Source organism: Xenopus tropicalis, chromosome 1 (assembly GCF_000004195.4).
Source record: "Xenopus tropicalis strain Nigerian chromosome 1, UCB_Xtro_10.0, whole genome shotgun sequence".
Classification (NCBI taxonomy): domain Eukaryota; kingdom Metazoa; phylum Chordata; class Amphibia; order Anura; family Pipidae; genus Xenopus; species Xenopus tropicalis.
Window position 1 is genome coordinate 211,939,869 of NC_030677.2, and position 13,971 is coordinate 211,953,839.

The window sequence follows — 13,971 nt, forward strand, 5'->3', positions numbered from 1 at the left end:
TTTCCGTGGATCAATGATTCCCTGCTATTGGCCCATTCCCAGGGATAGAGGCAGAGAGACCTTGAGGAGGAGCCTGGCAGCCATTTTCATCGTCGATGTGAAGCGGAATGCTCTTCGAAACGCCATGCTACAAAATGTCCCACATTTCCAACTTTTTGTCATATTAAGCCCCGTTTTATCGGTGATTCGACACAATTTGGTCTTTACTGTAGAGATTCCGACCCCCCCGACCAGCGACATTGGCTCAACCTGAATATCGCCAGAGTCAGACAGAAACAGGGGGAGGAAAAAACCCCCAAAAACATCAAAAATAGATGAGAATGCGACATTTCTGCTGAAAAGCTTGAAACAAGCGAATGCTTTGTCCGTGGCGCCGCCCCAGGAACCCGGAAACGTGGAACCCCCGCGGGGGGAGGTCTCTGTGAGTCTCACAATAAATCTCCCACACTTCCGTGTAAGAAAAACGTTTTATCTCCGGGAACTTTTTGTTTTTTTTTGTACTTTTTCCATAATTCCGTAGGGGGAAGGGATTCCCGGCGACCGCGAGACGCCTCGGCCGAACAGTCCGACCCAGCGAGTTCCTCGTATCAAATCGACGGACGTACGAAAGTTTTTACGAAAGTTTCTCCAAACGTTTTGCTCCAAAGGAAAAAACAAAATGAAAATTCAAAAACAAACAAACAAAAAAAACGAAGGAGAAAAAGTCGCCCATAAAGAAACGATCTTTCCTGTTACAGAGCAGGAGGGGGGGGGGGTGGCTCAGAGTATCCCAGAAAGCTTTGCTCCGGGGAGTGGGGGGGGGGGGGGTTGTATTATTTTTACCAAAAGTGAGAAGTTTCGGAGGGGGGGTGTGTCTTGGGAAGCACAGCATTGTGGGAAAGAAAGCTGTCTTTGGCATGACGGTATAGCTGTATGATCTATGACCATCTTAGCGGCCGCTTCATTTTCATTCCAATTCCTTCATTTTAATTCCTCCCCCCCCCCAAAGTTTTTTGATAGTAAAATGACCTTTGTCCGGCCCCCCCAACATGCTGTGCGACTTTGTACGGGAAGCTTACACTCAAGCTCCGCCTTTGGGAAGCTTACACTCAAGCTCCGCCTTTGGGAAGCTTACACTCAAGCTCCGCCTTTGGCCGGCGTTTCCCGCGACAGATCCAAGTTTTCCGGTGATGAACGTTGAGTTTCTTCGATTCGTTTTTTTCCCTAATTACCTGGGCGGAGCCAACCTTAATGTCATTGGACTTGTCCATTAAAAACAAAAAATAAAGATAAAATGCAAACGGTTTGCTTCCTCCGTAACATGTGCAAAATAGAGAAAAAAAATATCGAAATTCTTTCTTTTGCCCAAACGCATCTGTAAGAGAAGAAGGGACGCAGGTTAGTTAAAGGGGATATAAACCCACCCATATAACAATTATTGAATTATATCAATTTTTATATTTTAGTTTTCATGACATCGGCAGTTTTACACCGCTATTATCCCGATATCGTAGCAGGAGAATCCCCTGATGTTTTGGTGGGTTTCAGGAGTCACAACCGGTTGTACAGAGACTATAAAGGGACGCGGCACTCACCACATAAGTTAAAGGGGATATAAACCCACCCATATAACAATTATTGAATTACATAAATTTTTATATTTTAGTTTTCATGACGTCGGCAGTTTTACACCGCTATTATCCCCATATCGTAGCAGGAGAATCCCCAGCTGTTCTGTTTGGGTTTCAGGAGTCACAACCGATTGTACAGAGAATATAAAGGGACGCGGCACTCACCACATAAGTTAAAGGGGATATAAACCCACCCATATAACAATTATTGAATTATATCAATTTTTATATTTTAGTTTTCATGACATCGACAGTTTTACACCGCTATTATCCTCATATCGTAGCAGGAGAATCCCCAGCTGTTCTGTTTGGGTTTCAGGAGTCACAACCGATTGTACAGAGAATATAAAGGGACGCGGCACTCACCACATAAGTTAAAGGGGATATAAACCCACCCATATAACAATTATTGAATTATATCAATTTTTATATTTTAGTTTTCATGACATCGGCAGTTTTACACCGCTATTATCCTCATATCGTAGCAGGAGAATCCCCAGCTGTTCTGTTTGGGTTTCAGGAGTCACAACCGATTGTACAGAGAATATAAAGGGACGCGGCACTCACCACATAAGTTAAAGGGGATATAAACCCACCCATATAACAATTATTGAATTATATCAATTTTTATATTTTAGTTTTCATGACATCGGCAGTTTTACACTGCTATTATCCTGATATCGTAGCAGGAGAATCCCCTGCTGTTCTGTTTGGGTTTCAGGAGTCACAACCGGTTGTACAGAGAATATAAAGGGATGCGGCACTCACCACATAAGCAAAATCCCGACTGGCGCCAGTAAGAGCGCCGGGAGCCACGAGACTCTGACTGCTGAGCCTCTGACAGATGCCGGGTCGCAGTCCTTGGTAGATGAAAGCGCCACGTAAGTGGTGGTGGTCGTTGTTGTGATTCTTGTTGTTGTTTCTATCAAAAAGAAGAATTCACATTCAGAATTAACATTGAGACTAATAGCCCCGCCCCCTCTGGCAGAAACACCCCCCAGTATTTACCGCTGTGTCTTAGGTTAATACAATGCTTTAAATCCATTACGTCAGTTATTATATTGGCATGGCGGGGGTTAATGCAATGCTCTGAATCCAGTTTTGCAGTGATCTTACCGCCATGTCTGGGGTTTATGTGCTCATTATCCATTTCTCCCGCTGATCTACCAGACATGGTTAATGCAATACATTTTCTGCAGCGATCTTACCTGCATGTCTGGGATTTATGTGCTCATTATCCATTTCCCCCGCTGATCTACCAAACATGGTTAATGCAATACATTTTCTGCAGTGATCTTATGGCATGTCTGGGGTTTATGTGCTCATTATCCATTTCCCCCGCTAATCTACTAGACATGGTTAATGCAATACATTTTCTGCAGTGATCTTATGGCATGTCTGGGGTTTATGTGCTCATTAGCCATTTCCCCCGCTGATCTACCAGACATGGTTAATGCAATACATTTTCTGCAGTGATCTTGATGCCATGCCTGGGCCTATATGGCTAATAGGGGGGCCAAACGGGGCAGGGCCATGGCAAAGTGGGTGAAGCCTAATAAATGTTTGGCACTGAGCTAAATACAGTCCATTTTTGGGACTAGTCCCGGTGCTGACCCAGTCTGGCCCACTCACCTGTTTTCTGGGATTCTGTGGTTATGTACTTGGGCTCCTCTGTCCACGGGGTGGCGTAGGCGGCCACGCTCCAGTCGCTCCACGTGCCGATCTCATAGTCTTTAGCTGCCACCTGGATGATGTACTCCTTGCCGGCGTAGGCGTCCGTGATGGTGTGCGACGTCCCTTCCGACAGCTCCACCTGTGGCGGCGACAGAGACATCAGTACTGTAATGGCGGCACTCCCACCCTGTACTGTACCAGCGATGTCGCCCATAGCAACCAGTCAGCAATTTTACCTGAACGGTCACCTACCAGGTAGCAATCAAAAGCAAAGATCTGATTGGTTGCTATGAGCAACATTACAGGTGATGCTGGCTTACCCACTATAATAAACACGCCCCTTTATATTCATGATACCACATCCCCCCCACTGACTTTGCTCTGTTTAACCCTTTACAGGAAGCTCACGTTGCAGCAGGGAGGGGCTTATTGAAAGGTCATTGCCCTTTGTAGGAAACCAATAGCATTGGCTGCTTTGTACTGGCCGGGCATCGGCAGCCCCACCGGCTCTAGAGCCAAGATGGGGGGCAGGACTCCGATTCCTGCCCTTTGTGTGAGGGGCAAAATCCTATATTATAAACAGGACCTGTGTGCCATGGCTGGTCTTGCAGGGGCACTAAGGGTCATTTGGGCACGGAAATCTGCCCCCTGGGGGTGGGGGAGACTGAGCCCTATATCCAATGGGATACAGGCCCCCAGCCAAGGAATAGGAATTGGCTTCTGGCAAGGAAACAACATTCCAGTCTCACTTTATGGCAGAGATTACAGGATCATTTACACTTTACCAGTTGGGGGGGGCAAATCCCTACCGGGGCAGGGGGGCAGTGGGGCAGGGGTACAGAGGGGCAGGGGTACAGAGGGGCAGGGGCAGAGGGGCAGTGGGGCAGAGGGGCAGGGGTACAGAGGGGCAGGGTCAGGAGGGCAGGGGGGGCAGAGGGGCAGGGGGGGCAGAGGGGCAGAGGGGCAGGAGGGGCAGGGGGGCAGAGGGGCAGGGGCAGGGGGGGCAGGAGGGCAGGGGGGCAGGAGGGCAGGGGGGCAGGGGGGGCAGAGGGGCAGGGGGCGCAGAGGGGCAGGGGTACAGAGGGGCAGGGGCAGGAGGGCAGGGGGGGCAGAGGCAGGGGGGGGGCAGGGGGGGCAGAGGGGAAGGGGGAACATGATCCCTGTTATTTCTGGGAAGCGGAATGGAGCGACGCAGCAGCCACAAAGCAAAGGGGCCATAAAAGTCAGGGCGGACGTTTTTATGTGGAGTGACGGGATTGAGGGATAGGGTGCTAGGGCCGGGGGTGCCGGGGGGGTCGGACAGATCCAAGGCCTAGGGAAGGGGCTGCAGTTCGGTGACACAGAACAGACGGAACAGTTGCCTTATTGGCCGAGCTCAGGTGGCGCTGACTGATACACAATGGCTGTCAGGGGGCTCCCAGGGGCCCCCCTGCTTGGGATTAAGGCTGCGCCGGCGCTGACAGGCCCAACTAACAAGCTATCGGGTTTAAAGCGCCGCTCCCCTCTCCCCTCCGCTGTGAGTGTTACAGACATCAAATGGGCCCAGGTGACTCCCAGCGCCTGCGTGTCCCCCCAACCCGGCCCGCTCCGGGGCCCCCCGGCCCAGACTCTCTGGCTGCTTCCCTTCAGCACAGGAAAGGCATTAAATTACCTGGGAATATTCCAGGCAGTGTTACACACACACACACACATATATATATATATATAGGACTTGCTACACTCAATAGGCCAAGCCCCCTAGTGGTAGCACCATAAATCCTGTCTGTATATGAGACTGACACACTGTACATAAACAACCTCCACCCTGTAACCATGGCAACACTGAATGAGACATCGTAAAGTATTTTGATGTAACAGCAAATATTGTTTGTCTCCCAAAATAAGTTCATTATAAGCAGTGAAAGCGATAAAGGAAACTGCCGGCCCCTAGGTGGCGCTGTAACTTCACTACTGAAATTCCTATTGGCTGTTACACTTATTAATAGCAAATATGTAGCCAGTAACCCTGTCAGCGCCGCTCTGGCACAGGAGCAACCGGTGTCACATTGATTAAAGGGTAAATATACGGCGTATCATTCCCTCCTGCCATTAATGAAATATATGATTGCCAGGAAGCGCAGGGACTGGCGCAGGGGGAAGGGGCGGGGCTAGCGTGGGATTTATAAGCCAGTCCTGCCAACTTCTGCACATTTATCGACAGGGTATTTCTATGTAATTGATGGGGGGGGGGTCACTGGGATGGATATATAGGAGGGACAATTTCATGACCAGGATCATTAACTTTGGCTAAAATAGAACTTGATTTTTCAAGGGTAAGTTAACCTCAATGACTATAGTGTATTATTGCACAGGGGGCTCCGCTCAGTGGGGGCGCCTCACTAACATGCCCCAAGCACTGTCCCACCCATGGGTATGAGCGTAAGGAGTCCCACCCCACCGGGGAGAATCCCCCCCCAGAGATAGCAGGAGGGTGGGGGCAGATTCCTATGGGAGAGCCAATAACATCGCTCACACAACTGCTGCCAATTAGGGCCCCTCTCTACCCACAAATGCGCCTGTAGTGTAAGGGGGTCGGGGAGTAGAGAGACAGAAGGGAAGGGGGTCGGGGAGTAGAGAGACGGAAGGGAAGGGGGTCGGGGAGTAGAGAGACAGAAGGGAAGGGGGTCGGGGAGTAGAGAGACAGAAGGGAAGGGGGTCGGGGAGTAGAGAGACAGAAGGGAAGGGGGTCGGGGAGTAGAGAGACGGAAGGGAAGGGGGTCGGGGAGTAGAGAGACGGAAGGGAAGGGGTCGGGGAGTAGAGAGACGGAAGGGAAGGGGGTCGGGGAGTAGAGAGACGGAAGGGAAGGGGGTCGGGGAGTAGAGAGACGGAAGGGAAGGGGGTCGGGGAGTAGAGAGACGGAAGGGAAGGGGTCGGGGAGTAGAGAGACGGAAGGGAAGGGGGTCGGGGAGTAGAGAGACGGAAGGGAAGGGGGTCGGGGAGTAGAGAGACGGAAGGGAAGGGGGTCGGGGAGTAGAGAGACAGAAGGGAAGGGGTCGGGGAGTAGAGAGACGGAAGGGAAGGGGGTCGGGGAGTAGAGAGACGGAAGGGAAGGGGGTCGGGGAGTAGAGAGACGGAAGGGAAGGGGGGTCGGGGAGTAGAGAGACGAGAAGGGAAGGGGGTCGGGGAGTAGAGAGACAGAAGGGAAGGGGGTCGGGGAGTAGAGAGACAGAAGGGAAGGGGGTCGGGAGTAGAGAGACAGAAGGGAAGGGGGTCGGGGAGTAGAGAGACAGAAGGGAAGGGGTCGGGGAGTAGAGAGACAGAAGGGAAGGGGGTCGGGAGTAGAGAGACAGAAGGGAAGGGGGTCGGGAGTAGAGAGACAGAAGGGAAGGGGGTCGGGGAGTAGAGAGACAGAAGGGAAGGGGGTCGGGGAGTAGAGAGACAGAAGGGAAGGGGGTCGGGGAGTAGAGAGACAGAAGGGAAGGGGGTCGGGGAGTAGAGAGACGGAAGGGAAGGGGGTCGGGGAGTAGAGAGACGGAAGGGAAGGGGGTCGGGGAGTAGAGGACAGAGGGAAGGGGTCGGGAGTAGAGAGACAGAAGGGAAGGGGGTCGGGGAGTAGAGAGACAGAAGGGAAGGGGGTCGGGGAGTAGAGAGACAGAAGGGAAGGGGGTCGGGGAGTAGAGAGACAGAAGGGAAGGGGGTCGGGGAGTAGAGAGACAGAAGGGAAGGGGTCGGGGAGTAGAGAGACAGAAGGGAAGGGGGTCGGGGAGTAGAGAGACAGAAGGGAAGGGGGTCGGGGAGTAGAGAGACAGAAGGGAAGGGGGTCGGGGAGTAGAGAGACAGAAGGGAGGGGGTCGAGGAGTAGAGAGACAGAAGGGAAGGGGGTCGGGGAGTAGAGAGACAGAAGGGAAGGGGTCGGGGGAGTAGAGAGACAGAAGGGAAGGGGGTCGGGAGTAGAGAGACAGAAGGGAAGGGGGTCGGGGAGTAGAGAGACAGAAGGAAGGGGTCGAGGAGTAGAGAGACAGAAGGGAAGGGGGTCGGGGAGTAGAGAGACAGAAGGGAAGGGGGTCGAGGAGTAGAGAGACAGAAAGGGAAGGGGGTCGGGGAGTAGAGAGACAGGAAGGGAAGGGGGTCGGGGAGTAGAGAGACAGAAGGGAAGGGGTCGGGGAGAGAGGGAAGGGAAGGGGTCGGGAGTAGAGAGACAGAAGGGAAGGGGGTCGGGGAGTAGAGAGAGGAAGGAAGGGGTCGGGGATAGGAGACAGAAGGAAGGGGTCGGGGAGTAGAGAGACAGAAGGGAAGGGGGTCGGGGAGTAGAGAGACAGAAGGGAAAGGGGTCGGGGAGTAGAGAGACAGAAGGGAAGGGGGTCGGGGAGTAGAGAGACAGAAGGGAAGGGGGTCGGGGAGTAGAGAGACGGAAGGGAAGGGGGTCAGGGAGTAGAGAGACAGAAGGGAAGGGGGTCGGGGAGTAGAGAGACAGAAGGGAAGGGGGTCGGGGAGTAGAGAGACAGAAGGGAAGGGGTCGGGGAGTAGAGAGACAGAAGGGAAGGGGGTCAGGGAGTAGAGAGACAGAAGGGAAGGGGGTCGGGGAGTAGAGAGACAGAAGGGAAGGGGGTCGGGGAGTAGAGAGACAGAAGGGAAGGGGGTCGGGGAGTAGAGAGACGGGAAGGGAAGGGGGTCAGGGAGTAGAGAGACAGAAGGGAAGGGGGTCGGGGAGTAGAGAGACAGAAGGGAAGGGGGTCGGGGAGTAGAGAGAGGGAAGGGAAGGGGGTCGGGGAGTAGAGAGACAGAAGGGAAGGGGGTCGGGGAGTAGAGAGACAGAAGGGAAGGGGGTCGGGGAGTAGAGAGAGGGAAGGGAAGGGGGTCGGGGAGTAGAGAGAGGGAAGGGAAGGGGGTCGGGGAGTGAAACTCTATAAATGATGTCACAATGAAGCGTGAAATGTGTAAGTGAAATGCTATAAAATATGCATCAGGTTCTGTGTCGGGATTGGCTGGCTGCGCGGTGGCGCTGGGACGAGCTTCATTACCCCGAGAATCATTTGATGTTGTTTAAAAAAAACATGAGAACATAAAGTGAATGGGAAATGCCACTTAGACTGGAAAAATCCCAACCTGACACCCACAGCTATGGCTCAACTACAACTCCCAGCCTTGTGCCTTTATATGGGCACAGCACCCCTCAGTGACTGCTAATATCCTTATCATTTACAGTAGGGGGTACATTATCCCTTATAATACATGAGTGATACTCAGAGTTCCCTGTATAACTCAGCCTGCAGCCTTGTGCCTTTATATGGGGGGCACAGAACCCCTCAGTGACTGCTAATATCCTTATCATTTACAGTAGGGGGTACATTATCCCTTATAATACATGAGTGATACTCAGAGTTCCCTGTATAACTCAGCCTGCAGCCTTGTGCCTTTATATGGGGGGCACAGAACCCCTCAGTGACTGCTAATATCCTTATCATTTACAGTAGGGGGTACATTATCCCTTATAATACATGAGTGATACTCAGAGTTCCCTGTATAACTCAGCCTGCAGCCTTGTGCCTTTATATGGGGGGCACAGAACCCCTCAGTGACTGCTAATATCCTTATCATTTACAGTAGGGGGTACATTATCCCTTATAATACATGAGTGATACTCAGAGTTCCCTGTATAACTCAGCCTGCAGCCTTGTGCCTTTATATGGGGGGCACAGAACCCCTCAGTGACTGCTAATATCCTTATCATTTACAGTAGGGGGTACATTATCCCTTATAATACATGAGTGATACTCAGAGTTCCCTGTATAACTCAGCCTGCAGCCTTGTGCCTTTATATGGGGGGCACAGAACCCCTCAGTGACTGCTAATATCCTTATCATTTACAGTAGGGGGTACATTATCCCTTATAATACATGAGTGATACTCAGTGTTCCCTGTATAACTCAGCCTGCAGCCTTGTGCCTTTATATGGGGGGCACAGAACCCCTCAGTGACTGCTAATATCCTTATCATTTACAGTAGGGGGTACATTATCCCTTATAATCTATGAGTATAACTTATACCTACTATATAATATGCGGATAGATTACAGCAGGGGGTATATAATCACTGCCAATATCACAGTAGAAAACAGGGGGTTACACAAGGGACAAGTGAATGTGCCTCTGTCTGATCGGGGGGTGAAGGCTACGAGGGTCCCACATGGGGGGGGGGGATGTGCGGGGGCAATAAGGTTACTGTGAGGCCAAACCCCCAGTCTCCCCGCTCTCACAATGCGCTTTTCATAAGTCCCAAACCCAGTCGCTGGCACTCGCCCCGGGGCTATTCCTGGGTTCAGCTGAATGTGCCCCCCACCAACACGGAGCCCCTCATTGTCTGCAGCCCGGAATGTTCCCTAAAGCTCATGCCTGCCCCCTGTTTGCCCCTGTATGATCCCTGTTTGCCCCCTGTATCCCCCCACATGATCCCTGCTGGGCCGGCACTGGGTTTTTCCAGCACTTAATCCAATTGTTAGAAACAATGTTGCTGCTCTGTACGCACTTAATAGGCCAGTTTAGGGGGGGCATGCTGGGTGCTGCTGGGGGGGGCATGCTGGGTGCTGCTGGGGGGGCCATGCTGGGTGCTGCTGGGGGGCGGCCATGCTGGGTGCTGCTGTGGGGGGCCATGCTGGGTGCTGCTGGGGGGGCCATGCTGGGTGCTGCTGGGGGGGGCCATGCTGGGTGCTGCTGGGGGGCGGCCATGCTGGGTGCTGCTGGGGGGCGGCCATGCTGGGTGCTGCTGGGGGGCGGCCATGCTGGGTACTGCTGGGGGGCGGCCATGCTGGGTGCAGCTGAGGGGGGGCCATGCTGGGTGCTGCTGGGGGGGGCCATGCTGGGTGCTGCTGGGGGGCCATGCTGGCTGCTGCTGGGGGGGCATGCTGGGTGCTGCTGGGGGGGCATGCTGGGTGCTGCTGGGGGCGGCCATGCTGGGTGCTGCTGGGGGGGCATGCTGGGTGCTGCTGGGGGGCGGCCATGCTGGGTGCTGCTGGGGGGGCATGCTGGGTGCTGCTGGGGGGCGGCCATGCTGGGTACTGCTGGGGGGCGGCCATGCTGGGTGCAGCTGAGGGGGGGCCATGCTGGGTGCTGCTGGGGGGGCCATGCTGGGTGCTGCTGGGGGGGGCCATGCTGGGTGCTGCTGGGGGGGCCATGCTGGCTGCTGCTGGGGGGGCATGCTGGGTGCTGCTGGGGGGGCATGCTGGGTGCTGCTGGGGGGCGGCCATGCTGGGTGCAGCTGAGGGGGGGCCATGCTGGGGGGGGGGCACACTGGGTGCTGCTGGGAATTGGCTCAGATATAGTGGCTATACCAGACACAGAGACGGGCCGGGGCCCCATTTAGCTCTCTGCGCCCCAAGTTCCTCCCCAGTGAGCGTCACACACAAGGTGCCGGGGTTTGTTCTGTTTATAAATGGGGCCCCCCTGCTGTTTGGGTCGGCCCTCTGCTGGAATGAAGGAATTTACTAATCAATAGGGAATATCTATCAGAAGGAGAGGGCGGGGCTTCCGGGCACTAATGGGAATATATAGAAGTTGCTAATTACCTCTCCTTATTCCTCTCACTAATTAAGGGCTGATGATATTGGAAGTACAGAAATAACAGCTAATTATTGGCTGCGCAGCCTGGGAATCTCTCTTTGGGGCCTAATCAGCCGTATCGGAGATTAACCCATTCTCTGCCGGGGCTACTGGGATTTATGGGAAAGCTCCCAATTCGCCTGCATTAGACCTGGGCATGTACTGGGCACCCACGTCCCTGGCAATGTGGGTGCTCCGTGACCTTGGGATGTACCATGTGCAGATTAGGGGGGCAGCCGTGGGTAATGAGCAGGAACTACATATAAATACACCCCACTTATACCCTGTTATTAGTTACTAATATTTGGAAACAGGGGGTAACTGGAGCTACACTGTGGGAGCACACTGCACCCCAATAATAAATCATCCCCATTGGCTTTAGACTTGAAGACTGACAACAATACAGTCCTGACCCAAGAGGCACCCAATAATCCAACAGGTACATGGGATGCTGATATATTACAGATGGACTTTCCCTTTAGACATGCATCATGCACATTTATAGTGTAATTGTAATTGTGTATTTTTAAGTATAATGAACTTTTCACAGATGTTATTGATGAACTCAGTGTTTGTTTGGGAATGAACGATAATCAAGCAATACATGCGGAAACTTTGGAATTTGATGGACACTTCAGAACACCAATCAGTGGACACAGGGGGTGGAGTTACGGTTTAAATTGTTCACATTGTTAATTGATATTTTACACTTGATAAAGGGCGTCACATTGCCCGAAATAAATAGCGTTTAGCAGAATTCTGCTGTATGGCGCTCCCTCTATATCAAAGGATCGAGTTGAAAGGCTCAGCGGTGTGCGAGGATTGATGCATCTGGCCTGACCTAGGGGCTGTGCATTGAATACCTATTCTGTTGGCAAACTGTCCTGTTGTTGCTATGAAAAGTGACCCTAGCAACCATAAGGCTAATGGGCATAACTTTCTATCCATTCACTTTCCTGTGTAACTGCCGGATCCGTATTCCAGAGCTGCTCCTGCCTACGGGTCACACTGTGACTTATTCCTTCTTATTCCCTATTCCTGGCTGATAAGCGCCTATCAGCATAGCAACCATTAGCATAGCAACCCCTCCCACTCCCGCATATACTGCCCAATCCCCCCCCCCCCACACTGCTACTGTAGGCACCATCTCTCCTGTCCAATCCCATTGTGCTATTATCCTGTCCAATCACAATACGGTGTGCACTTTAGCATGACAATAAGCTCAGTATTAAGCTTAGTATTTTAGTGCCCCGGGGTCACCATCATGGGGCAGGTTGTTCAGTTACCTGTTAGTATGATGTAGAGAGTGATATTCTGAGACAATTTGCAATTGGTCTTCATTATTTATTATTTAAAGTTTTTTAGTTATTTCACTTTTTGTTCAGCAGCTCTGCTGTTTGAAGTTTCACAAACGATCTAGTTGCTATGGTCCAAATTACCTTAGCAACCAGGGAATGGTTTGAATGAGAGGCTGGTATATGAATAGGGGAGGGGCTGAATAGAAAGATAAGGAATAAAAAGTAACAATAACAATAAAACTGGAGCCTCACAGAGCAATAGGGTTTGGCTGCCGGGGTCAGTGACCCCCATTTGAAAGCTGGAAAGCGTCAGGAGAAGAAGGGAAATAATTCAAAAACTATAAGAAATAAATAATGAAGGCCAATTAAAAAGCAGCTTAGAATAGGCCGTATGTTTTTCTGTTGGGGCCCCAATCTACTCAGTAGGCCCAGGCAGGTAACTGGGGCCCCATTATCTTATTGTATCCCTTAATCAATAGGACATTAGCGCCATCCAGTGGCTGAGTTGCTGGGAGCCCCATCTTTACCTGTAGATTGTCAGATGGGGCCCAAATGAAGCCTATGAATAAGTGTGCTTGGCATACGAAACGCGTTAGGCGTTCCTTCTTTTAATGCAACAATAAAGATTTGATTTTATGAGAGACCCCGGAGTCCGGAGCGCTTGGTGTCCATTACGTTGGAAAGGGGCCCAAATGCTACAGCGGAACTGGAAGGCTGTACTGAGGCTCAGCCCCAAACAGCACTGCATGCTGGGAGCTGTAGTCCAGCTATTACCTAATGTAGGGAACCATGGCTGCCGCAGGCAGAGCTCAGTCCCTCCGTCTCGCCGCACAGACTTATTGGTACCGGCGGGGGGGGAGACAAAGGGATTATTATTCCTGCTCAGCGCCAGGTACCCGCTCTGCAGGTGAGTGAAGCGATGAGAGGGAATGCGCTGCGTTGGGAGAGAAACGCTTTGTAGCCGGAGCCTTTCATTGGCCGCCCGTATAATGGGATGAATCCACTAAGCGGTACGGTGCAACCTTCCCGGGGTCATTAAAATGTAAAATCCAGCACAATACCGGGGGGCACAATACCGGGGGGCACAATACCGGGGGGCACAATACCGGGCGGCACAATACCAGTCGGCACAATACCGGGCGGCACAATACCGGGGGGCACAATACCGGGCGGCACAATACCGGGCGGCACAATACCGGGGGGCACAATACCGGGCGGCACAATACCGGGGGGCACAATACCGGGCGGCACAATACCGGGGGGCACAATACCGGGCGGCACAATACCGGGGGCACAATACCGGGGGGCACAATACCGGGGGGCACAATACCGGGCGGCACAATACCGGGCGGCACAATACCGGGGGGCACAATACCGGGCGGCACAATACCGGGGGGCACAATACCGGGGGGCACAATACCGGGGGGCACAATACCGGGCGGCACAATACCGGGGGCACAATACCGGGCGGCACAATACCGGGCGGCACAATACCGGGGGGCACAATACCGGGGGGCACAATACCGGGCGGCACAATACCGGGCGGCACAATACCGGGCGGCACAATACCGGGGGGCACAATACCGGGGGGCACAATACCGGGCGGCTCCTCCACTCGTAACGGCACATAAACCAGAAACCTGCTTATTTAACTTCTGCTACATTGTTTCAAGAGTCGGAACCAGAGAACAGAAAGGAATAAACCCAAACTGTTAGAGGACTGTTTGCCGCCCTGACTGACGCAGCCCACAGAGCTCTATGCAACCAATCAGCTAACAGCGTGACATACACACGCTCTGCCCCACTCGGAAGCA

General features: G+C 52.7%; 1 protein-coding gene across 4 annotated transcripts in view; it reads right to left on the reverse strand.

Moving 5' to 3' along the window:
- Nucleotides 1-923: 923 nt before the first annotated feature.
- Nucleotides 924-13,971, reverse strand: part of cntfr (ciliary neurotrophic factor receptor) — a 283,796-nt gene continuing 270,748 nt past the window's right edge. For 3 of the 4 annotated variants that reach the window (XM_031892423.1, XM_031892427.1, XM_031892417.1), the window contains 3 exons: nucleotides 3,243-3,423; nucleotides 2,379-2,532; nucleotides 924-1,354 (listed from right to left, as the gene is read on the reverse strand). In XM_031892423.1, the coding sequence (XP_031748283.1) occupies nucleotide 1,354; nucleotides 2,379-2,532; nucleotides 3,243-3,423 (336 nt within the window). In that variant the 3' untranslated portion in view covers nucleotides 924-1,353. 4 annotated transcript variants of the gene reach the window in all.